At 38.6% G+C, this 27,608-nt stretch overlaps 3 protein-coding genes across 9 annotated transcripts; 2 read left to right on the plus strand and 1 right to left on the minus strand.

Moving 5' to 3' along the window:
* The first annotated feature begins 4,217 nt into the window (after window positions 1-4,217).
* Window positions 4,218-9,180, plus strand: LOC115727913 (phospho-2-dehydro-3-deoxyheptonate aldolase 2, chloroplastic-like). Of its 2 annotated transcripts, XR_004013747.2 has the most exons (6): window positions 4,218-4,794; window positions 5,990-6,267; window positions 7,256-7,532; window positions 7,995-8,240; window positions 8,556-8,925; window positions 8,994-9,180. XR_004013747.2 is itself a non-coding variant. In XM_030658229.2 (5 exons), the coding sequence occupies exons 1-5, from the start codon at window positions 4,318-4,320 to the stop codon at window positions 8,820-8,822; spliced, it is 1,545 nt and encodes a 514-aa protein (XP_030514089.1). In that variant the 5' UTR covers window positions 4,218-4,317; the 3' UTR covers window positions 8,823-8,985. The 2 variants fall into 2 exon arrangements, 1 of the variants encoding a protein (XP_030514089.1); XM_030658229.2 differs by lacking the exon at window positions 8,994-9,180 and having other exon boundaries at window positions 8,556-8,985.
* A 774-nt stretch (window positions 9,181-9,954) lies between these two features.
* On the plus strand, window positions 9,955-14,725 carry LOC115727920 (bifunctional riboflavin kinase/FMN phosphatase). 6 transcript variants are annotated; one of them, XM_030658238.2, is made up of 11 exons: window positions 9,955-10,095; window positions 10,601-10,734; window positions 11,166-11,352; window positions 11,779-11,909; window positions 11,984-12,053; window positions 12,157-12,222; window positions 13,168-13,322; window positions 13,415-13,510; window positions 13,818-13,969; window positions 14,048-14,131; window positions 14,254-14,725. In XM_030658238.2, exons 2-11 carry the CDS (start codon window positions 10,659-10,661, stop codon window positions 14,377-14,379), a joined length of 1,143 nt encoding a protein of 380 aa, XP_030514098.2. In that variant the 5' UTR covers window positions 9,955-10,095; window positions 10,601-10,658; the 3' UTR covers window positions 14,380-14,725. The 6 variants fall into 6 exon arrangements, with proteins under 6 accessions (XP_030514098.2, XP_048135373.1, XP_048135374.1 ...); XM_048279416.1 differs by having other exon boundaries at window positions 9,964-10,121; window positions 10,598-10,734; XM_048279417.1 differs by having other exon boundaries at window positions 9,968-10,132.
* Window positions 14,726-16,986: 2,261 nt separating this feature from the next.
* Window positions 16,987-18,185, minus strand: LOC115727919 (protein EXORDIUM-like 2). Its single transcript, XM_030658235.2, has one exon. It carries the CDS (start codon window positions 18,140-18,142, stop codon window positions 17,255-17,257), a length of 888 nt encoding a protein of 295 aa, XP_030514095.1. The 5' UTR covers window positions 18,143-18,185; the 3' UTR covers window positions 16,987-17,254.
* Between the last annotated feature and the right edge of the window lie 9,423 nt (window positions 18,186-27,608).

A 27,608-nucleotide genomic window follows, 5' to 3' on the forward strand; every position in this document is an offset into this window, starting at 1 on the left:
TCTTTTTTTCCCTTGCGGGTCATACTTTCCTTCTTTTTCTTAAAGCTCTTATTTTGAGTTGCACGTAATTCTATTGCTCGTCTCACATTCAACAGAATTCTTTCGCAATTCAAGCAATTTTTTTGACTTAGGATGTCGTATTGCTTCTTTGAATTTTAACTTTGCAATCCTATAAAATCCCACCGTTGGCTTGCATTCACGTTAACAAAGATCGAATGCACAAAGACAAGGTAAACGTACATTGGCAAACCTTGGAAGCGCCACACTCGAAAGATCAAGGTTCTCTGGTGTTGTTAGCCCTTATAGGTTCATATGCTTAAGTAAAATACTTTGATATGAACTCCAATTCGTAAAATCATGGTTAACTCCAAAAAGGTTCCTTTATTTGAACACTCTACACACAACTATAATCTATGGTTAAAAGCAACCACTGCAACACAAATGAAAGAATAAATACGGTTTTGTAGCAGTGTGTTCCAAGAAATTAATCTGTGAAAGCACAACTTTTATTTTAACACTCAACATTGCATTGTAAACTACAATCAAATTAAAACCCTAATTTGAATCCTGCTTGATATTTTCTAAAAGCACACAACTCGCAATTGCCCTTGACTTGGAGACTCCTTTTTTTTTTTCTCTACACTCGCGAGCAAGAAGACTAGAGAAAAACCTTAAAAAAGGAAGAGACAGAAGCAGTGCTTCTCAATATTACTTTGCATAGTGCAAGAAGAACTTGCGTGCGGCTGAGAAAAGAGACTCGTTGGGGAGGCCAATGGTTAGCCCAATGCCGGTGCCATTGAAAAGTGTAGAGGACGATGGGGTTGGCATCATTGATATTCTCCTTCTCAATGCCGCCGACAATGTTTTTGCAAGAGCTGAAAATGTCAAAGACGTGAGAAAGAAGAAAGGGAAGTGAGACCCGCAAGGCAAAAAAAAGAAACAAAATGAAAAAGAGTTGACCAAATAAAATAAGGGGATCATTTTTTAAGAATTATAATTAAAGTGGTGTGGAAAAATATTAAAATAAAGAGTGTCAAAGCTAAAGAAGATGTGGGAAAAGTGCCGTCCTTTTTTTTTTTTTTTAATAAAACAAATAGCTTATTTTCAAATTAAAATTAATTTTTTAACTTGTTTTTAACTCTAGAAATCCATGCGGATTGAATTTTCTTAAAAAAAAAATTGCCACATCAAATTATAAATGCCACATAATCAATTTAGCCAGAATTTTTCGTAAGAGGCACTTGAGTGATCAGTTTTTTTTTTTTTTTAATTTAGCACTTAAGTGACCCGGCGAAAACTTTCGGCACTAAAGTGAACGTCGTACACAACTTTTAGCACTTTTGATGTACTCCTCCCTAGTTTTTTTTTTTTTTTTTCAATCAAAGCAACGTATGAAGTTGTGTGTGAGATCGTAGGGGTAAGTTAGTAAGCAACGATCTGTCCACTGGATCATACATGTGTAGAATCACATGGAGCAGTTGAATTGTGCTCTCAGCCGCTCATCGCTACCCCCATCTCCTGTCTCCTCCAAGCCCATCCTCCACACTCTCTCCTTCCACCCTCGCCGCTCTGTCCTTCCCCTCCCCTCTGTGAGACCCATCTGAGCCGTCCACGCGATGGACCCACCTCCTCTTTCTTCATCTTGTGCAGTCGATTGGAAAGCTATTTTACAGCATAAAGTTGCTTTGTCTGCTATAAATGTAGCCTTTATGGCTATTGCAAAGGCAGTTAAAGATGCCCATATAACTAAGTGGCTTATTTAGGGAGCACAATGAGGATCATGGTGTAATTATTGTCCATTGTGATAGTCATAATGATATACATTTTTCTGCGGATTATATATCATAAGAGAACGAATCACATAGATGTGCAATATCATTTTATTCACTGGCTATATCAAGGTCATGAATATTGGTGCAGAAAACAATCCAGCCAATATATTAACGAATTCCTTGCATATTGCCAAAAGTCGAGCATTGCTTGGATTTGGTTAATGTTTGATGCATTTGAGTTTTACTTTAGTAAAGGAGAAAATTGTTTATTGCTTATATCTATTTGAGAAACTCAAGCCAAGGTGAAAGATTTGTTGGGTATGTATTGAATTTTTTATGGGTATTTGACCCAAATTTGGCTAATGGCCCAAGCCCATAGCCCGACATTATGAAGCAGCATAAATGTATGTTTCTCAAGTTTTAAGTTAGAAGTTGAGACAAAAAAAACTATTAAGGTTTTTTCATCGGAGATGGAATAATTGAAAATCTCGAGTAACTGTTCGAGCCGCTAAAGTAGCTAAAGTAGTGATGAATTAGCCCGTCTATTCCCAATCTCTAGTAAAAATCAAAAAAGTTAATCCATTTACAATCCTCTATTAGTTGTGTTAATGGATGGTTCAATTGAAAATGATAAAACTCCTTTCCCTGTGGTTTTCCCCCACAAAGATTTTCCACATAAAGCTTTGTGTTCTTTTATTCTTTTTAGTTTTAATTTTGTTATAGCTTTCGCAAAGTCACAACAATGATGAACAAAGCTAATTTACTATCCAAAAGACAACTAATGAACTGTACTTTTTATTTAGAATAGAACAAGAGATGTTATTACAATTAGATTCCATTTGAATAAGATTCTCCATCAAAAGGGGTTGGAGTCATTTATTAACAATAAGGGAAATCACACCCATCAAGAGTCAGCACTCATTCAGTTTAGTAAAGTGAGCGTTTGTGATCTTTTTTAGATAAAGAAAAAAAAATTCAAGGCAGAATCAAACTCGAAGTTTATGGCGGGTTTTATTTTTAGAGAATTATGCCAACCAACGAAGGTAGGCGTACTTAATTTCCAACTCCCAGATAATCGGAGCTCAAAAGAATAATGCAATTGAAATTCAAAAACGTTTAGGCAACATCCTTCCAAATCGAACACAAGCAACGCACAATTCGATCCGGGGCAATCAAATTTGAAAACATAATCGAAGATGACTCAAATACGATAATTCTATTTAAAATATTAAATTCAATAAAAAGGTTCGATCAAGGATGTAAAGAAGTATCCAAACTACATAACTATCACTTGCTCATTGACTTCAAACTCAAAGAATGTAATCACATTTCAAACGCATCGTGAATTCATTCCTTTGAAGAGAGCATTCTAGCCTCCCACAGCATTCCCCCCAAACAAAACCAAACCACCCCCCACCAAAAAAAAAACAAAAAAACAAAAAAACAAAAACAAAAACAAAACCACCCCAAAACCCCAAAAAAAAAAAAAAAAACAAACAAACACACACACTCTTTTAAGACCGAACCTCGCTAGCCTTAAAGTTCTGTCGAGGAAAATGTGTGAGATGCCCTAGAGATAGTAATAGCACATCATCATATATGTATGTATGTATGTAATTTCCGATCCAATTCCTCCATTATCGCAAGACCCAATTAAATTCAAGACATGATACACTTTTTCGTTGTTGGAATAACCTAAGTTCTCTCTCGAAACATTTATATATATACACATATATGTATGTATGCATATATGTATATATATGTATGTGTGCGTATATATATAATATATAATTGATGGACTCATGAGGTCACTGAATTCGTGCTCATTAGACTCCATTATAGTCGTGGGTACTCACCCTGTCCTCTCAAGCCCTCTAGGTCAAAGGTCAAATGGAGACTTGGACTCCATTTATTTCTAAAAAAAAAAAATGAATTCATTCGGCAAACATTTCTAAAAAAAAATGATCGATAGTATCGCTAACAAAAATAATAAAAAAAAAAAATATTGCCTTAATGAAAATACGTTTTCATTAATTAATTATCTTAAGCAATAAAGCCATCATTTTTTAAAATATATATTCTCTTTAACTTGTTTATCTTTTTGTGAAATAGAAGGAGATTTAGGAAATGATTTGTGCTGAGAAAGCCAAACCTAATCCAGTCATTCATGTTTTAAAATATATATTTGTGTCATTATATATGAATAAATGAGTAAAACAATGATCTTGTTCAAATTTAGTTTTTTTTTTTTTTAAATTTTGTTGGGTCGAAAAATTTAAGAGTTTTTTTTCAAAAAAATGTCATTTATATCATAATAAAAATTTTTAGTATATCATAATAATTGTTCAAGAATTACATTTCTAGCAAATTTCAATCAATTAATGAACAAAACAAAGATTTTGGAGTTGCATTGTGAAATATCCCTCTGCCACTGACCGTATCCCTTTTGGAAGTGCACATCACAGACGGAGACCCTCCCTTCCCTTCCCTTCCTTCCGTCTCCCGAAACTCTCCCACTTCCTCTGTCCTCCCCTCTCCTCCTTCAATGGCTCTCATCACATCTCCACCCTCTCTCTCCTCCAAGTCCCTCCTCCACCCTGTCTCCTTCCAACCCCGCCGCGCCCTCCTCCCCCTCCCGGCCGCGAGACCCATCTCAGCCGTCCGCGCGACGGACCCGCCCCCTCTTTCTTCATCGTCGTCCTCCGCGGTCCCCACGCGATGGACCCTCGAGAGCTGGAAGGCCAAGAACGCCCTCCAGCTCCCCGAGTACCCGGACCCGGACGCGCTCGAGTCCGTGCTCAGGACCCTCGAGTCGTTCCCGCCCGTCGTCTTCGCCGGCGAGGCGCGGAGCCTGGAGGAGAGGCTCGGCCAGGCCGCCATGGGCGACGCTTTCTTGCTCCAGGGCGGCGACTGCGCCGAGAGCTTCAAGGAGTTCAACGCCAACAACATCCGCGACACCTTCCGGGTCATCCTCCAGATGGGCGTCGTGCTCATGTTCGGCGGCCAAATGCCCGTCATTAAGGTTGGTTCAAGATCCGTGATCGTCATCAATAGTGTTTTATTTGTTGAATTGCGTTAAAAATTTGGATTTTTTTTCCCTCTCTTTCGGCCTGCATGCGTCGTTTGGTGCTTGGAAATCTACGAGTTGGTGATTGTCCTTTCTGTTGAATTCCGAGAGTTCAATGAAAACCGTGCCTTTAATTGCACGACTTGCATGGATAGATCCTGTTTCCCTGGCAAGAACTCAATTCTGTGTTATCTGTTGACTTCAATTTCATCCCCCCTGAATTCTTTTATGTCTTACTGACCGTCGGCCAGGCTGATTTGATTAGCAGAGACTTTTGCTTGTCTGAGACTAATTGATATTTTGGACACATTCAGTTCCTCGTACTGAAAATTAAATGCGTCCCAGTGTTTGTAGCTGAATTTGTTATCCTCTGCCTTGTGCTTGAGTTCAGCAGTTCATTTGGTGAACCCCATTGACTCCATGGTCACTGGGAATTTCTAATTTTTCATTTAATTTGTTTGAGGATCTTCTTATGCTGATCATGCTGATTTCTTGTACTGTGTAGTTTTAGGAAAATTTAATTGTTTTGCTATGTCCTTTAAGTAAACATTGTACTACTACAGTTGAGGTGAACTGGGTGCATGTTGTACTGCTATCAGAGTTCGACAGTTTTCTGTTATTACCTAGGGAAGGAAATTGAACAATGAATAAATTAAGCTTGGCTTTACGCGAACTTGTTTATTTTCTGCACTTGCCTCAGCCTTTTTGGGTCTTAAGACCTCGCTCGTGCAGTTTTGTCTTTGAACAATATGTTTGGCATTGGAGGAAAAGTTGAAGTACAAGAAGTTTCCAGAGGGTAATAATTTGTGACGGCAAGAACTTCAAAATTGACTCTAAATAAATTCTAGTGTGATACAATTCTAACATTTTGAAGTGAGAGGTTGACTTTGCAACCGAGGGTCAAGGCTATGGTCACATTTCTCTTCACTTCATGGCTTATGATTTGATGAACTAATAACTGATCCATTCGCTGTTAAGTCATTCCAGAATTGGAGTGAATCATTATTTACTAAGATTGGCGTACAATGTTTGCTGTAAATTTGCCATTTTTCCCTCCTTTTTCAACAGTGCAGTGGATGACTGTTGGATGGATTTTCTTTTCTAATGGTTGCCTTTTAGGAGGACAGAAATCATTGTTATTGTGTTTTAGGTAGGGAGAATGGCTGGACAGTTTGCAAAGCCCAGATCTGAATCATTTGAAGAGAAAGATGGAGTGAAGCTGCCTAGTTACAGAGGAGACAATATAAATGGTGATGCATTTGATGAAGTATCAAGAGTCCCAGATCCCCAGAGAATGATTCGGGCCTACACTCAGTCTGTGGCTACTTTGAACCTTCTGAGAGCTTTTGCAACTGGAGGCTATGCGGCCATGCAGCGAGTCACACACTGGAATTTGGATTTCACAGAGCATAGTGAGCAAGGTGACAGGTACCTTTTGCACTCCCCTAAGTTTCAAGTCTAATGATCCATTTTCATTTGCAGGCTTTTATGCTTCAATTTCCAATAAAAAGTCGCTTTCTTTTCTTATTCTCAAAAAGATTGGGCCCTGTCATTTCTAAGTAAGAATGAATGGCTTGCTTTTCGCGAGCCACACGTGGAACTTTAATTGTCTCATTAGGCATGATTTAGACAAATTGCTGCTATATCACTATGCTTCTTTAATTAGAAGTTGTTCCCCCTCTTATCTGCTGACACTATTTTAGGGTCAAATGGAGGGCAACAGTTCGGGGGCTGCTTTCTAAATTACTACCCAAAGTCCTAATATGTTAAGAGTCCTGTAAAATGCTGCTGTTGAAAAATTTTGATGTTTGGTTAAGTTCAATGCTGTGAGACATTCAAACTTTTATTTCCAATTACTGTCAGTGGGTAGTTGCTTTTGCAAGCTAGATCTTTCTACCAATAAAGCTGTGCGAATCTAATTGTCCTGGTTCTTTTACTTCAGATGAGATTGGAACATCCAAATTCAACACTAGTAGGAAAAAATGCACAAGAGAATTTGCTTTGTCACGGATTTTTTGTTTTGTGGGCGTGCTTGCAGATATGTGGGATTTAAAATTTAAGTGATCCATATCTGATCTAAAATGCCTACAAAAAGCAGTTTAACCAGGCTAAGATCTGAAGGGAAGTTGAGTGAGCTCAGCCTCAATCTATGGAATTTGTGGATAAATTCTTGGCTGTATAAAGTTTCGGTGCTGTCCTTTAAATTTTAGCAGTGTGACAATGTTACAGGACCCTTAGTTTTTTTGGTATCACTCTATGTTTTTATTTAAAGCCAAAACAAAGAGAACAGGAAAATCTTTTCTGTTCTTAAAATTTGAACACTCGTACTTAAAATCTCAACTGAGAATAGATTCACATAGAATTTAGGGGGTCAGTAAATGCTGACATTTGAGTTTGTTGGTTTGCATTTTTCCAGATATCGTGAACTGGCTCATCGGGTGGACGAAGCCCTGGGTTTCATGGCCGCTGCTGGTCTCACAGTTGATCACCCAATAATGACTACAACTGAATTCTGGACTTCCCATGAGTGCTTGCTTTTGCCCTATGAGCAAGCTCTAACCAGGGAGGACTCAACTTCTGGACTTTACTATGACTGCTCTGCCCATATGCTTTGGGTCGGTGAACGTACGCGTCAACTTGATGGTGCTCATGTTGAGTTCCTGCGAGGTGTCTCTAATCCCCTTGGTATTAAGGTATGAATGTGTCTAATATTTGTCTAGGATGATTTATGCTTTTAACATCACTTCTACTCTTACTTCTAGAGTTTTATTCATGAATGCTTTTAACATCACTTCTACTTTTGCTTCTAGAGTTCTATTCATGATTTTAACTTCTACTTTTACTTCTAGAGTTCTATTCATGATTTTAACTTTTAAGAATTGGTGCTGTTGGAACTTAAAATCAGCACACACACATATCCTTGGTATACAAGTTTAATCCTGGAATCGTTTAAATGGCAAAGAAAAATCCGTGTCAAGCTTTTCCATTCGAAACGTGGTAAATCTTTGTGGATCTTTCTTAGTTTGCAAGTCAGTAGTTCAGCTCTGAAATCACGGCCTACTATGTTTTAAATACTACTGACTCTGAAATTGCAGCCTACTATGTTTTAAATGTGTTACATACTTATTACGCGACACTTCTGAATTGTGATGCAGGCGAGTGACAAGATGGACCCAAACGAGCTTGTTAGGCTCATAGACATTCTGAATCCTAGGAATAAGCCCGGCAGGATAACGGTGATTGTGAGAATGGGAGCAGAGAACATGAGAGTCAAGCTTCCTCATCTGATAAGAGCAGTTCGCAGAGCTGGTCAAATCGTTACTTGGGTTAGTGATCCCATGCATGGAAACACCATCAAAGCTCCTTGTGGACTCAAGACTCGATCTTTTGACGCAATCAGGGTATGATCTTTTCACAAATTTCGTTTAAGTGGCTGCTTATTTAAGCTCCGAATGGGAATTGAGGGTCCCTTCTTCCTTTTAGCCTATTAATGGGGTTCATCATGAACCTCAGCCTACGCAACAATGTACATTTAAATGCTTGATGAGCGTAGAAATAAGATTGATAACTAAGAGAAGCCCCTCGTTCGCTTGTCGGGTATCACCTCATTCGTTCATTTCCACATCATCATTCTAGATTATTAGAGTTGTGATCTTGTGGAGTTACATGGATTTGCTATCTCTGGAAAGTTACCGATGATACTGCTATTGCTGTAGGCCGAGGTAAGAGCGTTTTTCGACGTTCACGATCAAGAAGGAAGTTACCCAGGTGGAGTTCATCTGGAGATGACAGGCCAAAACGTCACGGAATGTGTGGGAGGCTCTCGCACTGTAACCTACAACGACCTCAGCTCGCGCTACCACACCCACTGCGACCCGAGGCTGAATGCTTCCCAATCGCTGGAGCTCGCATTCATCATTGCCGAGCGGTTGAGAAGAAGACGGCTTAGACCTCGGAGCCCTCCATCTTCTTTCAGGCTCTAAGGAAGGCTCTCATCGACCTCGCCGGCAAATCCAACTTGGTTCCAAGCTCCTTTTGCAGTTACCGATGCAGAGTATAGTAGGTGGTGTGTGAAAGTATGCTGAGTATAGTATTGAAATGTGAACATGGCTCTTTTATCTTTAGACTCGGACCATCAAGAGATGTATGTTTGTATGTATGGACACTTGGCCTGTACACTCCTCAGGCTGTCATTTTGTATGCTATATTTACAGAGACTTGGAAGTTGGATATTACATTTTCTCTTTTGTAAAGGAGAAATTAGTGCCACGTGGACAGCCACGTGTCAATTTGTGCCTCATCAGTGAGGAGTATTTGATTGCACAAATTTGGTCGAGGAAATAGATTAGAATACGTCACAATATCAAAGTGGGACTTTTAATCCTTTCTAGGGGCAAAAATCTACAATGAGACTAGTGCTTCTAGTAGATTTATTGAGAAAAATCTTATAATTCTTTTCGATGCGGTTATAATATGTAAATTAGCCAAGAAATTGAGACAATGAGATGGAAAGAAAATGAGTTTATATATTGTCGAATTCTTCTTCCATTTTAGATTAATATCAAAATTCAAACTAACATATATGTGATAAATTTATTCAAGAATGATTTTTTTACCACAAAAAATCCTATATTGGTACGCATGTGGTAAATTTAATTTAGACTAATTTTTTATCCATCAAAAATCCCAAATTGATGTGTTTATGACAAATTTACCCCCCGTTAGTTTTTGTTAAATTGGATTATTATTATTAGAAAAATTTCAAACTAGTACATTGTGATAAATGGAGTGTAAAAATTTTAAAAATTAATTTTTGTTAAATTTGTCACGTGTACCAGTTTGAGATTTTTTGCAATATTAACTCTTTTTTGAGGTTAAAATTTGTGATTATTTACTAGATAAAAAAAAGGGGTCGGATTAGAATTGAAATTCATGCTAAAAATTTATAATTTTGCTATGAGAAAAAAAAAAGTGAAAGTTTATGTTTGTTTAATGAGAAATAGGCCTCTTTTTTTTTTTTTTTTACTTTGATGACCTTGTCAAAAAATTTTGGGAAAAAAGAAACCGATTCTTTAAATCGAAAAGCAAAATGAAAAGAGACTTACCAAATTTGGCCGGGCATGGGGGATATTCCGTTGGTGGGATAAGTTACGAGGCTTGCCAAACCCCACGTGACAAGATATAAACCATTGGTCGTGCAGATTGCGCCCCGCTCCCTTCTCCGTGCGCGGCGCCGGTGTCCCTCCGCCGTCGACGGTACTTTCTCTCTCTCTCTCTCTCTCTCTCTCTCTCGGTAAGTACGCTATTGTAAGCTAAGTCGCCTTTTGGCTGCATCTAACGTGTTCGATCAAATGCTTCTGTGAAAACTGCGGCTAGACTTAGGATCTATTGCCTAGTGAAATCTAGTTGGAGTGATGAACGCGAGCGGCTATGAGTGACTACTACCAAACCCTTGATTGTGAACCCTCCTCCCGAGGAATTTGATTGCTTTTTGAGTTGAAATTCTATTCCCAATTCTATATCGACGGACCAAACGAAGCCGTGAGGGAGAAGAAATGTCGGGACTTCAGCTCGTTTCTATGTGCTCGATTTCCCTTTTGATTCTATATTCAAGAGTTTGTAATCTCATTTTTGCGAACTCGTCGGTTCTGAGTAACCAATTGGTGAAAAAGGCGACATTGAGGGTGTTGTCAGATTGATGCTGTGCAGATTTCTCCTGCTTATTAGCTCTTGGACTGACAGACATGTGTCTCTGTTTTAGGCATGATCCAGGAACAAGAGCATTGCGACTGAATCATAATCTGCATAGGTTTGCTCGAATGTCTACCGCACAGCCTCTGAAGAAGTTAGTCTCGGGCGTTGTCCTTGATTTGGATGGCACTCTTTTGAACACAGGTCGTTTTTACTTTTTCTTTTTTTTTTGTACGTTGTGTCCACATAATATTCCATGGGTAATTCTGTTTCTATCACGGTCATTCTATTTCTATCACCTGTCTTTCCATTGTGAAGACTCTTATTTATCTCCACTTTATTCATGAAACAAACCCTGTTTGTCATCTGTGCATCTGTCTGTGTTTTTTGTGTTTGTCAAGACGCAATTTGAAAAAGATCAATCTTAGTCAGAGGGCTATTTTTTTCCCCTCATAATCTGATGCAGTAGGTGAACACGAGAACTTTTTGGGCAGATAGCATACTTTGTGAGTGTGTAGTTGAATTCTTCTTCCAATGAAGACTCCAATGTCTATGAGTGCTTAAATTATCTAGCGTCTTTCCCCATGTTAAAAGTCCCTCATTTTGATAAATTTGTTATTTTCCCTTCATTGCAGATGGCATCGTAAGTGAGATTTTAAAAGCATTCTTGGTTAAATATGGAAAACAGTGGGATGGTAGAGAAGCTCTAAAAATAGCAGGGAAGACACCCTTTGAGTCTGCGGCTGTTATAGTTGAAGATTATGGACTTCCTTGTGCAACAGAAGAATTCATCTCTGAAATCACTCCAATGTTTAGTAATCAGTAATTGAGCTATAAACTTTGTTTAATTTTGTTGCGTGCTTATTTCATATTTAGAGATTCTTAAGACCTACCCTTTGTGATAATATGTATTTCATCAAACAGAGACATTACAGATATTCATTCTATGTATGGCTGAGATCCTAGAATCTTTATACAGTGATACTCTATTAGGTCATGTCTAATAGTGCATTCTTTGTATTCATGTTTGAAATGTGGAGGCAAAATTCTTCTATTAAAATATGTGTAATTCATTTGATCAAGATAAGCGATTCATGCATGGGTTAATATGTTTTCTTGACGAAACTCCACTTGCAATCTCAGGCAGTTGTTTGGTGTATAGAGAAGTTATTAGCAGCTTGCTTTGGATGCACTGTAATACATGTCTGGAGATTTTTTAATTTGCCCTACCATTTGATCTCGGTGCAGATGGTGCAAAATTAAGGCACTTCCAGGTGCCAACCGGTTAATAAAGCATATGAGACGGCATGAAGTACCAGTGGCACTGGCATCTAATTCTCCAAAAGAAAACATTGAAACGAAGATTTCTTATCATCAAGGTAGGTACTTCATACCCTTGAAATCTTTTGCCCTGCAATTGGAACTGCTAAATCAACTATGTGTTAAAACATAGGTTGGAAGGAGTCATTTTCTGTCATCATTGGGGGTGACGAAGTGAGGAACGGAAAACCATCTCCTGAAATGTGAGAGATGTATATTTATATCATTTAGTCATCTCCGCATCATTCAAATTACTAGTAATGTGAGGATCTTTTTCTAAACTGTAGCCTTTGCTATGAATTCCAGATTTCTTGAAGCAGCTAATAGATTAAAGATCGAATCTTCTAATTTGCTGGTTATTGAAGATTCTTTGTAAGTGATTTATATCAACTGTGATAATGTTTCTCCTTCGCTCTGGCATTATGAATCTTCTGCCTCACGAGTGTCATGAGGTTGTCATTATGCTCATTTCTCAGTTCCACTTTACGGAGTGATTTGTCTGAAAATTGGATCGGTCTTTCCCACAAGTGGCATTGAATTGAAGTTACAAATTACTCGGTGTTGCTACCGTTTGTCAAAATAGTTTATATCACCACAACCTTGGAGTCTTTTCTTTCTTCTTTTCTCTCTGTTTAAAATATATATTCGTGTTGACTAGTCCATTCATTCAATTAAGAAAGGTATAAACCAATGTGACAGCTTTTCCATACACTTTTTTGTACCAATGTAACTACTTTTATAGAAGCATTATAGGCTAAAAATTGAAAGTGAACTGTCTTTAGGAAGTGTTACTAGGTCCTTGATAATGGGTTCCTGTTGAAAGGATGTCCTTATTTCTAATCGTAACTAAATCTTCCATTTTTTCTGTTCAATATGGCCAATAAATTGCACATATCACATTTTACATGGGGAGTTGTCCCCTCGAATGATTCATGTTATCTGAGCCTGTCTTGCTAGTACATAATTTTTAATGCACCTTAGAAGGTAGAGTCTTTTAAACATAGTTTACCTGATACTTGTAACAGGCCGTCTTATGTCTTGTTGAATAGATAAGGCTGCTATTATCTTCCAGGTGTATGTTACGAATGAGTTCACATTCTGGATATTTTTGGTAGGATCTCATCTTCCTATTCTTCTTTTTCTTTTCTTTATTGTCTAAAGGAGAGCTCTGATTAAGGTAGCATTGTGGAGGGCCTTCCTTTGTCCATCATACATAAATTATCCGGGAAATGAGTCTGCCATCTCTTATTCTTATTGGACTCTTTTTCATGTCTAGGTCATTATTTTTCGGCTTTTCACTTGTTTATATAATGTCAGACCAGGTGTTACTGCTGGCAAGGCTGCTGGAATGGAAGTTGTTGCTGTGCCATCCCTTCCCAAACAGAATCACCTTTACAATTCGGCCGATGAGGTCATCAACTCACTACTTGATTTACGACCTGAAAAGTGGGGCTTGCCTCCATTTCAAGATTGTAAAACCCTAGACCTTCAATCGCGATTATGCTTTATGATAGGTAGCTTTATCATAGCAGATTCTTATTCAGAACATTGGTTTTAATGGCAGGGATCAAGGGTACTTTGCCAATAGAACCATGGCATATCGGTGGCCCTGTCATCAAGGGATTTGGTCGTGGCTCCAAAGTACTTGGGATTCCAACAGGTAGGGTCAGATTAGCATTGAAATGCCATCTCTCTAAATAAGAAATAAATCAAGTAGCCATGTTTTAGATCCTTCTTGATTTTGAGACAGGAAAATGTGAGGTTGTTCTTATTGAGATATGGTAGACTTCTATGAGACTAGTAACAAGTGAAGCCCAGAGTGCATTTTTATTTTTGCTTCTTGTATCTCATTCTTCTGCTCAATTGTTTGTGATTACTAATTCTATGGCATAGTTTATAGCTTCAATAGTTTGTTACTTAGACTGACTGTGGCATTCTTTCCCTTATAATTCCTTTTGCTTTTCCAGCTAATCTATCAACAGAAGAGTTTTCAGATCTACTCTTGGAACATCCCTCCGGAGTATATTTTGGTTGGGCTGGACTATCAGCCAGAGGCATCTATAAAATGGTCATGAGCATCGGTTGGAATCCATACTTTGACAACAAGGAAAAGACAATGGTAAGTAAACCCAACCGGTGGTCCAATCTGCAACCACTTTCTCCTTCTGCAACACATTTAATGGAATTTTTTCTCCAGGAGCCCTGGTTGTTACACAAGTTCAACGAGGATTTCTATGGAGAGGAACTGCGTCTCATCATCCTCGGCTATATACGACCAGAGGTATCGTTCAAAAATGCATCTTTTTCACTTTGGCATTTCTTCTGTTTTAGGCAAATCGAATACAATATTCTGCTCCTGTTTGGCTAATAAGCCTCACATGAATCTGCTGTGGAAATATTCAGGCGAATTTCCCGTCACTCGAGAGCCTAATAGCAAAGATCCACGAGGATGGGGAGATCGCGGAGAAAGCCCTCGATTTGCCGTTGTATGCCAAGTACAGGGACGACCCATATCTGAAAATGTCTTGACAACAGTCATTTTTCCAATTCGCAATTATAGTGTAGACGACTGTATCCTATTTGTCGGAACAAATACTGAAACCCATTTCGCGAGATTGCGAGGACCACTAGGTCCTCATTCTGATCGAGAGCGCTAACATCTTGTATCCATGAAACAGATGGTCATCTCATGCCAATCATAATAATTGAGGTACAGGCAATTCGATTGAGACATTGTTTCTGCAACTTGGAAACTGGTTTGGAGACATTGGAATCCAGCGCTTAGATTTTCGTAAGATTGTTTCCTTTTCAGCAAAGCTTTTGTGTGTGTGTGTGTGTGTTTTTGATAGGTGAAGGGAAAGCTGCAATTATTGCATGCAACCAAAACCAATGAATGGAAAAGTTTTGAGTCGTCCTTTGCATATTCTGGGGCACATTCTGAAAGCATAAGTGGACCTTCGTAATATTATTATAGTTAGAGCCGAAAAGGACTGACAGAGAAACTTAAAATTTAGTTCCCTCCGCCGATGTAAATACTGTGAAATTGAGGCCCTAGCAACTGCAAATACGTTGATCTTGCGGAGACGTACGTGGTTAAACGGAAGAGCAAACGGAGAGCATGAGCATATGCCCGAAGGAAAAACGTGTAAAACGAGAAAGGACAAGAGTAAAAAGAGCAAACAAAGGACATGAGCATGAGCTCCATGTGCTATTTGGATTTTGAGCATCTGTTAAAAACTATAAAATGGAAAAAAAAAATTAAAAAGTTCTGATGTCGAGACCTATGTTATTTGGTCAAAAGTTAATGGGCCAAATTTTGGTCAAGAACATCACTTTTGGCGATTAGTACAACATTGTTACGCTTGAAAAACATAAGAAAATCTAATATTGTTTAGGCTTTATTCATCTGTAACAGTTACAATTTTCATGATTGTGGACTTCTTCATCAAGCATCATCAATTTGTGGGGACACATTCAAGTGATTATATTTACAATTGACTTAGTTGTGTGTTTTTTAAGAAACGTAATGGGGACAAAGTTATTTTTTAGGCGAAATTAATTTAGCATGACTTGTAAACTCTAAACTAAATTGAGGACCCGCCCCTGACCGCGTAAAACCTAGCATAGAGTGTAACATCAAATTTTGCTAAGTCGAAAGAGAGAGGACCTTCCTCCCCCTCCCCCTTCCCCTTTTTTATGCTTCTTTTTTATTGGGGTGTGCATCATACTTTTCATCAATAGGAAATCACTGAATGGGTGGGGATCCAAGGCAATTGCCTTGGCCAAGGTCTAAAGGGGCCAACGCCCCTCGGATATTAGATGGTTTTTATAGTTTGAACTCATATTTTTTCATTAATAGTTTGGATTTGGGCCCAAAAATAACTATTGCTATATATACTCTTTATCTTGTAATCAACTGATGTAGTGAGAGATGCGATGTTAATTATAGTGAAATCATCTACTAAATGTAGCTCTAGTTTAAAGGTGAATCAAGATAAAACATTATGATTTGATTTTTTTCTCATTTTGCGTTTTACTTCTAGTTGTGCGTCGAATCCTAAGACCTCTTCCCTTTTTTGAAGCTTTCCTTTTGTGTGTATGGATAAATTTCTACAACCGAACTTTAGTGAATGCGGAAATCAATTTAGCCATCCATCCAATTGACAGCCATCGAAGAGGATATTCGTGACATGCCTCCATAATCTCTTAGAGATTAGGTCACTCTCCTCTCTTCCCTCTTCCAATTTAGATTTAAGTCAAGGTTTGGAGTTTTTACTCTCCCGAACTAAATCTAGATATAGGTCTAATAATTATTTATAGGTACTTAATCTATATTTCTTTCAACAAATAGATATTGGTGTCTCTACCAGGCAATGATGATGAGGACATTGAATCTAAGACGTGCAGTGGGAGGTCTCGATGTTTGCTCATACTTTAATTGATTTGATCGGCCGCGGAAATTTTAGAGCGACAAATTTATTCTTTAGGGATGATAGTGTTTCGAGTTGCAAATTGTGTTTCATCATTACTTTCTGGCTTTTGCTTTGTTCCGTAGATATTTTAAATTGGCTAGATTTGAAAAATAGTAACATTCTAATATGAATAGCATCTTTCTTTGGACCAAAAGAAAAGCAAGGGTAAAAAGAATCATTTCGAAAGAACATAATCGAATCAAAGCTCAAATCTACCTCCCACAATCCCCCAAATACAATGCACTCCTTGTGGTCCAAAAGAGAACCATTAAACAATGTCAATTTCGTAATATAAGAACCACACAGGATTTAAAAGTAAAACTTAAAAAAAAAAAAAGGCAATTTGGAGAATCACAATTAAATAAATGAAATGATCGACCAAGTAATAATAATAACAATTCAATCCTTCCACCGAAAAAAAATAAAAAAGGTGGGGGCTGTCGCATTATTGTTCTCTACAGTCACAGACATCATTACCACAACATGGGGGGCCCACAAAAAGGACAAGAACTCACTTTATTTTAAACACATTCTCATCATTTTCCTTCGTTTATATATATTATTTATGGCTTTTTTCCTTTTCCTTCGATCAAATCCAAAATTTACATGCCTCGCGAAGACCCGCCAAAGAAAAAATTTTAATTAAAAAAAGAGTGAAAAGAAACCAAAAAAGAGAACTCATCCTTATCCCTCCATCCCTCGAGCCTCGCGATACACAACACCGACCTTCGCTAATGCTCGGCATAAACCCGGTCCGAATTGAACCGAGCCGAGATCGACTCGGGGCCATCCGGTCAACCGCGAACCGAGTCTAGACAAAGTTTAAACTTTTAATACAACAGTAACAGCGAACCACCCCCAACAATATCTACAGGGCCCATAGTACATGGGTGATGATGATGACGATGATCTTCTTCGTCCACGCGGCGCGATCACACCAGGGTCTTGCACGCTGACGTGTCCGGGTCCCACATCGCTGGCAGCAAGAACCTCCGGCCCCCGAGCCCGTGGGCGTTGTAGCTCGCCCCGGTCACCTTGTCCACCAGGAGCTGGCCTGGATAGCCCGGGTACGCGCCCGACCCGTATATCCCCGTGCACGCCGACACCGCCTCCAGCGGCGCGTCCGCGGGGCCCTGGAAGTACCCGCTCCCGAACGGGTTCGTGACGGTGCCGGCGAGGAGCGTCGCCAGGTTGATCACCATGCCGTCGGCCCCGACGTCGCCGCTCGGCGCCACCAGCGGCGGCGTCTGCGGGCCGTACATGGGCTGGTGGAACGGCCACGCGCACTGCCCCGGGCACTGCGTCTCCGAGTTCCCGACCCAGACGAAGGCGGACCCGGGCCGGTACGACCCGTGCGACCCGCACCGCATGCAGAACCCGTCGACGGCGACGTCCGCCGCCGTGAGGACGACGGTGATGGTGCCGGGGGCGGCGTTGAACTTCCCGGCGAGGGCGCGGAGGTGGCGGTCCTTGAGGGACTTCCCGAGGGTGTACGCCTCGTGGAGGGCCTGCCGTCCGACGACGAGGTTGGAGCTGCCGCCCTTGTACTTCTCGGTGGTGCGCCACCAGGAGGCGGCGGAGGGGGGAGGGGAGCGGGCGTAGGCGAGGGAGCGGACGAAGTCGACGATGACGGAGCGCTGGGTGGGGGTGAAGCGACCGTACCAGACGAGGTCGACGGTGATGTTGCCCTTCAGAAGAGCTCCGTTGTGGTACTTGAGGACCAGGGGCTGTTCCTTGACCAGAGCGGCGGTGGAGGAGGAGATGGAGCACGAGAGGAGGAGGAAGAAGAGACAGAGGGCGGCGAGAGCGCGAGAAGCCATTGACGTTGCCTCGAAGCTCTGAGAGAGAGAGGGAGGCTGAGGGAGAGAAGTGGGAAAGATATACGAAGGGAGAGGGTATTTATATAGTGAGGAGGAGGAGAGGAAGACAGCCGTGAGAAAATATAAGTTAATTTCATATGCATCCTTGTGATTTTTGATTTTTAATGTTAATAATATTCCTTTTTTTTTTCTGGGCCATACTCAAATTTTCACCGGTACATGTAGACATGACCGACTTAGATATGGTAGTGTTTGTATGTGATGATGCGACTGAGTCAAATGCAAAAATAAAAGCTTATTATTCTTTGTGCGATCGGAATGAGAAATTGTTGCCTGAACTCGAGTCAATAAATTAAGTACAATTTCAATTGTGATTGGATTTCACGCCCCCGCCCCTAAAAAAAAAAAAGAAAAAAATATATCCTAGATAGAATTAGCCTTACTTTTTTAAAAGATTCAAAAAAGAAAAGTAGATATTACTCTTTCACAAAATTAGCCGTAAATGTACCTCCTTGTCGCCGACGAACCGTTCTCTTGGGTTTTGTGCGAGGGGTGAGTGGTTTACATGAAGATGGGTCGAGAATTCTCTCTTTTTCTTTCTAATGGAAATTAGTTTCTCTTAAATCAATTATTTTTATTTTTTGAAATTTTTCATAATGAAAAGTGTTGCGTCAATATCTTTTTCTCTTGGGAAAAAAAAACCGATGGCCATTTGGGAAGTACGTGCTTTTGTTTTTTTGTTTTTTTTAAGGAGTTTGGTACATGTAATAACTTGTAATGGCGTAGGATACTCGCGAGAGAAAGAATCCGGGTCAACGTCAAAGGAGTTGCCACGTGGAGAGAACCAATTGGTGGGGGATGTGGCGATGGGAGTCTTTGCCAGGCTGTCACGGTCAGAGGGATGACGTGGCTGTCTGAGCTGTAACCCGTAAGGAGGGGAGGCTCGTAGTAGCTTCTTGATGGCGACTCTTGACTTTTATCGTTCTAGACCCCCACTTCCCGTGCACGCCAATTTTGAAGAGACACGAAAACATTTAAATAAACAAATAAATAAATTAGGTGACATCTTTTTTGATTATTGAATATCACAGACCAAAAGAAATAAAAATGCTCCCTATTAGTTTGTGAATTATTGTGGACTCTTATTAATTGCGAAATATGACTATTGTTAAAGACCCAAAAAACAAAAAAAGAATTTCTCGACACGAGGCCATCACAAATTCGACTATTTCATTTGTATCTCTTTTTCACATCCAAGTGAAGGGATGAGTTAATGTATTTTTTTTTTTTTGTTGGATTTGATTCCGTCAAGATTGACGGGACTCAAACCCGCAGCTTCTACCTTGATAGAGCGATGCTCTAACCAATTGAATTACAATCCACATGGAGCAAAGTGTAGAGTATACATACTTTTATGATCGCATTTAAGCCATTTCTTTTTTGGATTCGAATCGATGCGGTACAAGAAAGTTGGAGAGGCTTAAGTGATATATTGATATCTTTATGGGTGGGCACTTTAGTGCGAGCGACATTGATTACTAGTAATCTTTTTTTGTTATTGCCAAATAGAGTAATAATTCGTCGATAATATGTTAATCGTTGAACAATCGACATTAGTTTTCTTAACTGATAACTATTTATCTTAGGTATTCTAAATGATCTTAGATTGTCCTAAATATTGCTTCAAAAAAAAAAGTGGACGGAATAACATATTTTTCTTTTCATTCCAAAACAAGTCCCTAACAAGAATTTCTGAATTTGCAATGTATCGCCAGAGCCAAGGGCGAAATCGTCACTTCACCCCAATTCCTTGTCCTTTCTCTTCCAATTTAGAGAGGACAAAACTAAGTCAATTCTGCACCCATCTCTTTCTCGATCTTTCAATTTCACCCCCAACTGGATTTAGATTAGATTAGACCCTACCAGGCCAACGTTGCTAGGTCGATGAGCTCATGTATTAAATTGCACAGTTGTGCTCTAAATTCTGCACTGGTTCTCATCATCATCATCATCATCATCGCTTCTCTTCTCAAATCTTTCAATTTTGTGCACGGGCACTCCATTAAACCACAAATATAAGGAAAGATTAGTGCGAAATACTTAAATTTTGGGCCAATACACATAGATATCCTAGGGACGCTCGAAAAGAATCTAAATTTGGAGAGGTCGATTATCAAAACACGTTTAAAAATATTCAAGAATGGGTATTTATTCTCTTTTTTATGACGGCACACATAGGAATGCAAGTTTCAAAACACAATTAAGTCATCTTATTGAATATCTGTGGGTAAATTATCAAATTCCTTAATAAGTAAATAGACATTGTTTGATTTCATCTTTATTTAACAAATTCAAGGGTCTTTCAAAGTATACATATACACACACAGAGATTTTCATTATCTTTTTACTTTTAACTTTAAATTTTGTTTTTTTTTTTTACTTTTAACTTTAAAAAAGTTAAAACAAACAAGTCATGTATATGCTGCGTGCAGAGAATCTAGCCAATAAACGTCTGAACAGGCGTTAAACATGGTTCATGATGGACTATTTGATCTTTACCATATGGATTGTGCACACTATCATCGAGGACCCTTTATATATTACAAAATTGGAATTATCCTATATCGAGATATTCGTTAACGATGTCCAAGGGCACTTACTAAACTATCCGAACAATGAAAGGCTCCCATTTCCAAAGCACGGTCGGAATAGCTCTTTCCTAAGTACAATTAACCAATGCCTCGAGACGCTCATCAACAAGATTCGACTATCTGATAAAATCGTTTCATCGAAGAAGAAGAAGAAGAAGAAGAAGAAGAAGAGCAAGAGACCCAATTTCCATTTCTTTTTTGGGAGCGGGAAGGTAAGAATTCCATCTCCAATCAAAGTTAGGAAAGAAGGGGGAATTTTGAGGACCACAAAGGAGCTATTCATGTTGTACTGTTGGAGAAGGATGGGGAGCTCGAGACATTAGCCGGCCAACAGCAAGAAAAATTATGGGCGAAGAGAGTGTGTGGTACGTCATCCAATTGTTTCATTAGCTGGCTTACACGAGAGAAGATAGTCAAAAAAGGATTTGTGTGCATCATTCCACCTTCCCAAAGCCTCCCCCCCTTCTTTTTCCTAGAATTGGGTGTAGACACCGACAAAATCAAATCTCTCTTTCATGTTTTGGTTTCTTCCTTCACATTTTATGTATCGATACATCTAATAATGTGACATATAGACTCCCTCGAAAGGTCTTTCGCTCGTAACTTTTGGACACGACCCATTTGCACGATATGACCACCATTCCATATGAGAAACGAATTTTCGAAAAAAAAAAAAACAATGGATGTAGTGTGAGAAGATGCATTTATTTCGCATGTTGATTCGAATCGGCACCTGCTCATAATTTGTTCACAAAAATCACGATGTTCTATACGAGCCGAGGCCGAGGCGACAAGAGCTTCAAGTGCCATTTATTTTCCTTTTTTCAATGGCGTGAAAAAATCGAACTTATGCCGTGCTCCTAATTTATTCACTAACAAAGCCGATCTTTCATTGCAATTACTTAAATAAGATATTCATGCATGTCAAATAGCAAGCATAGGACTTTAACCTAAACCATTGTTAGATAATCAAATAAATAACTTTTAAGACGTCGGTTCTCTTTAATGAAATAATCAGTGCTTTATAAAGTGAAAGCATTGTTTTTTTTTTGGGGGCATGGGTTAGTAAATTTGTTAAATAAAAGTGCGTCTAAGCAACAAATGCTTTAACATGCCCGTTAATAAGAATCTAGCAAAAACCACTTATGTATCATTAATTTTTGTTAAAAGTGCATATACAATGCTATCGAAAGTCTTAATGCATTAACTGTACTCGTGACATGCAAAATCGATGCTTTAAAAATCGCAGATAATTTTATTTTAATAAGTGTTGTTGGGATATTCCTTAAGAAGGAATCAGCAAATAATAACAAGACGACAAATCGAATACATCCAATGAAATTGCTCCTTTATCTTACATCGAATGATGGGGGTGAGTTCGGGAGCAAAGGAACAGGGAAAAGCTGTCGCGCAGTGGGTGAAAAAATAGGCAAAAAAATCTAGGATGACGAACTTTGCCTGGCCACGACCCAAATCCACTGAACCACACAACAATAATTCAGGAACTTGGTACCGACTCTCCTGGACCACAATGACAAAACACTTTCCTAGACACGCTAATTCATAGATCGGACGAATCACAACCGTCATAGGACAAGCGACCATCTTTGGTACGATCCATCGGACTCGGATCGAGGTGAGAAATTTCCTCGCCAAAGACTGGTATTGTACTTAGAGTTATCAAACATGTGGGTCGGGTTTAATATGATCCGACCTATATTAACTCATTTAACCCGTTTTGATATATTTTTAAGTAGTATAAATCTTACGACCCATATCCAATTTAGTCCATATTCGATCCGACCCATGTCACTATAAACACTTATTTTTATTTTTTAATTATAAAAATCATCCAAAATATTTTAGTAATATAATTTTTACTAAAATTTCATATTATGGATAATTTTTCGGAACTTGGAAGCTTGGCCTTTTCTTGGTCCTTTTCGTTCCAACTACAAAAGACATGAGATTTGACAAAACATGATTTAGTCGAGAACCCAAAATGAAAAGAAGATCATTAATGTCCTGAAAATTACAGATGACAATAAGACAAGCCGTGTCCAGTAATTACTTATTTAAAGAAAAAAACAAAACAAAAGGAAAATCACATGATGCATGCACATTACTGAAACAGACGACTCATGCAAATTAATTAGGTTGTGGTTGCCAACACGTGCGAAAGTGACGAATCGTGCGAGATTGAAGTCAACGATTGACCGAACGAACCATCACATTGATACCGATTTGGATATCACTTTGTTTTTTTTTAACTTTCTCAAGTCTTCATCAGCCAATTTGCATGGAGGGGACGTCGATGATATATTAAATGTTCTCAATAAGCAATAGTTAATATTTTTTAAATAATTCATTTTTAGTGAAATAAACAGAGCTCTAAATATGATGTCATCTAACCTTATGTAGATCGCTCTATAATTATTAATGATTCATCAGACAGTTTATAAAAATAAAAAAGCTCGTGCTTGGATTCTTAATTATAATGTACCTTTTTAAATTTGGTATTACAATCTCTCTAGTACCCGTGCAAGACGCTTTTTTATTTTGGCTATATTTTTCTTCAATTCCAATTAAAGGAAATCTCCTCCAACTATGCTTTCTTTCTTTCTTTCTTTTTTTTAAATTATGCTTTTTTTAGTTGGTCGCACGTTATGGCAATCACACACGTGCAAAATTAACTCAATTTAAAAGTCCATAATATTCATGTTTGTAATTCGTCGATCAAATATATGGTTAACCATGTTTAAATTATTGGGGTCGATCGTTTCTGCAGTAATAGAATTTGTCAAATAAAAAGCGGTTACTAAGGAAAGATATGGAGAAACTAATCCGGGGTTAGAGTGGGCGAAATAGAGAGAGGGGGGACCCACACAAGTGGCGAAAAGATTTTGTTTTACCGATTACTATATTGTGTAATTTCATCTTTTTTCCTTAATTTTATGAAGCAAAAAATGGCATCTGAAACAGAAGAAGAAGAAGAAAAAGTGCAAAGGCGGCAAAATAAGAGCAATTGAGGTGGAAATTAAATTCAATAATTCGACGGCGAGTGTCAACTGTCAAGTGGTTGGCGTGGCGGCGCGTGGAAGGAGTCGTCACACAAGCCGACAAACTCGTGGTCAACACTCAAAACATCTTGGTTGGCTCTCATTATCATTCCTTTGATTTTTCATTTTTCTTATACGCATTTTACACGTGTCGGCTTCTCGTACACTCATTGGGTGTGTACCCTTGAAGTTGGTCCCCAATCGTCAATGGAATTCTTCCTCTATGTATTAGGTTAATACCATTAAAAATCTTAAACCTATGCCTCTATAACATTTTCAGAATTGATTTCCGTCTCACCAAAAAAAAAAATTTAAACCGATGCATCTATGACACATTCACCCTCAAACTAATTTTTCTTCTTATGAAAAATCATAAACAAGTATCATCAATCCAAATCTACCCTACACTGGAATTGTATACGTGTCAACACGTGGCGCGAACAGCTGCAAGATAGATTTTCGACACATGTACTGACAATATGCATTTTAAAGGGATATTAGACAGAATGCTAACGAATGATAAATGTGGGTTGGGTGTAGCAATTTTCAATTTTCAATTTTTGTGAGAAATAAAAATTAATTTAGATTAAATGTGTCGTGAAAGTATCGCTTTGAGATTTTTAACGATATTAACCCTATATATTAAGATCGGCCTATTAATCTAGCATATAAGCTTTACACGATAATTTTGCTACCCAGGAAAAGGAATATGTTCTAATTTGGTGAATTCATTTTAACGTACATAACATTATTGTGGCAGCTTTATGAAAGGATAAGTTTGGTCCCGAATGTTTTTCTACCTCTGCATATGCCAAAAACGAAGGTGCCTCCCTCCGTACATCCCACACATGTTTGCAGATTAACAAGTTTTGATCCCAATGCATGTGATAAACTGGGCTCACGGCTGAACAAGATAGAGAGATAAATTGGACTCATAAAAGAAGGTATAATTACAAAAATGATCTCCGAACTTTGGTCTAATGTGCAATGTAATTCCTGAATTTTAGTTCGATATGCAATGCCCTCCCTAAACTTTAAATGTGTTCAACGTGATCCCCGAACTTTTAATATATGTCTAGTCTCCGAATTACATAAAAATGTCAATAGTTTTTTGAAGTTGAATTAATACGACAACATCGAACTTTATTTTTTTTTACATGTTTTAGGGATTAAATTGAACATGTATCCAAAATTTAGGGATCGCATCAAATAAATTAAAAGTTCAAGGGTTACATTACTCATTGGACTAAAGTTCGGGGACAATATTGAACAAATTAAAAGTTCAAGGATTACACTATGCATTAAGCCAAAGTTTATAGATCATTTGTGTCATTTTTCAAAAAAAAAAAATGGTTAGGATGAAAATTTGAGCATAGCATGGGCGGTCGAAGTTGATTGAAAATGTCGATGTCGTGAGTCGATAAAGTCTTGGGTTCGAGCCTTCGCAATTGTTATGTAGTCATTAAGATTCGGCTATCGACATCATTCGAGTTGTCGGTTGGCACTTCAAAGAGATTATGTCTCGAGGAATTCATCCCCACCGATGATTTGCTTGAATCGTTTTTCATGCATGCATTCCATGCACGCTCGGCAATAATTTTGACGGGCCTGTTGATGTGGTCTTATAACCGACACCGTATCAATCATTTGTCTCTATGTTCCATTCCATAAAATAGCAAAACCCCAAAAAAAAAAGGTAGTTTTTTTCCCCAAACGCTTAATATATAAACGTAGAGTGAAATCTAAAGATAAATAAATAATTAAGGACCTGGATCAGGTTCTCTAGTAGTAAAATAGAATGTTCCCATCATTATCGGCAGAAAATTGACATGTGAGAGAATTGGACTAGTATAATGCAGCAAATACAGGACCCTTCCCTCGCTATAGTCGCAATAGCGTGATTGATTGGGCCCTGATATGGCAATAACGTGTCGAGCGATAAGATAGGTTTAGAGATACATGGACCCGATTTGGATCGAATCGGAACAGGCAGCGCCCAAATTGAGGCATTCTATCGTCCTTGAGTCGAGAAAAATTGTTATTCGTTTGGTGATGCATGATCTACATGTTACATCTAGATATTATGAAGTTAGGTATGGGCGGTAATGAGGGTAGGGGTCGAAAAAGGAAGGGTGGATTTGAACCGCGAAACGAGCCAGCGATGATCCATTGGAGAGCATGTCTAATAAGACAAAGTGTCGTATGTAATTCAAACTTAATTTAGATTCTACACTTTTTTCTTGCTAATTTGCTCGTTCCATTTCATTTTTTTCCAAATATATAAACCGAATTCTTCCTAAGAATCATTTTTCAAACTCAACATACATTTTTTAAAATATATATTTCTCATTTTTTTCATCCAAACTCTTTTTCCTTCTTAATAGAGCATATTTTCAGTTCCGGCAAAGGTTAGATAACGACTCCATCGGGTCAATACCATGTGTCGGCCAGGACAGACACATTCACTGGTTTTAGCAAGTAGGGGATGATATAAAATAAACGATCACGCATATTATAAAATCGAAATTGCTTAGAGTATATTACATTCGAATTTAAAGATTTGCTTAAGCGATAAGGTTTTAGGTAGCAAGTGCACACCTTTTAATTATGACATATTGTTATAACAACGAAAATTACCAAAAAAATACTAAACTTATTGCAACTATACCAATGTAGTCCTAAACTTTTTTTTTTTTTTTCGATTCATTTTTAAATCTTTTGTATTGTGCCAAGTAAGTTCATCCGATCAATTTTGGCCGGTCGGCGTTGACGTAGATGCCATCCGGTCTTGGCCATCCTGCGATACAATATTTTAATATTTCTTTATTTTTTATATTCTTTTTTTTTATTCTCTCTCCTTCCTCTAGTCAATCGCCCAACGTCGGCGATCAACCAGAGGCGACGGTCGTCTATGTTGACCTCGCTAGCCCATATACGGCGAGGCTTGGCCTCGCGTAGCCACGATAAGGTGAGCTGCACCCGGCCATGGTGAGGAGGAGATTGAGTAAAATTTGGGTTGTAGCTGCAGAACAACTCCTGCAAAGATGAAAGAAATGAGAAGAAAGAGAATTTTTGTAGCGATTTTTGTATTTTCTCTACTTGTATCAAATGTGTACAATGTTACGTAAATATAGTACAGAGTATGAATGATAAATGGAAAAAATATATCTAAGGAATCAATTCTAATCCTAAATTGATTTACTCTAATCCTTGATTGATTTGTAATATTAATTCGGATCCGGACTGATTTCCATATCTCAAGCATATCTTCCAACACTCCCCCTCAAGCCGGTGGCTTATAAATGTCCAAGACACCGAGCTTGCTCAATAGATATGCATGTTTTCTGTGACATAGGGGTTTTGTGAAGATATCCGCAGGTTGTTACGTGGTTCCAATTCCTCTCGTCTCAATTATCCCCTCTTGGATCTTGTCTTGAGTGAAATGGCAATCCGCTTCTATGTGCTTTGTTCTTTCATGAACTATGGGATTCATCGCAAGTTTGAGAGCTGCATCATTATCACAAAATAATTTGGTTGATCCCTGAACCTCCACGCCAAGGTCCTAAAGTAGACCTCGTATCCATACTATCTCACAAGAAGTTTTCGCCATGGCTCGATACTCGGCTTCGGCTGATGATAATGAGACAGTCGGTTGCTTCTTTGTCTTCCATGAAAGCAAGGATTCACCTAGCTTAATGCAGAAACCGGTGATGGACCTTCTGCTCATAGGGCAAGTTGCATAATCCGTGTCACGGA

This window comes from Rhodamnia argentea, chromosome 5 (genome assembly GCF_020921035.1).
Source record: "Rhodamnia argentea isolate NSW1041297 chromosome 5, ASM2092103v1, whole genome shotgun sequence".
Lineage (NCBI taxonomy): Eukaryota > Viridiplantae > Streptophyta > Magnoliopsida > Myrtales > Myrtaceae > Rhodamnia > Rhodamnia argentea.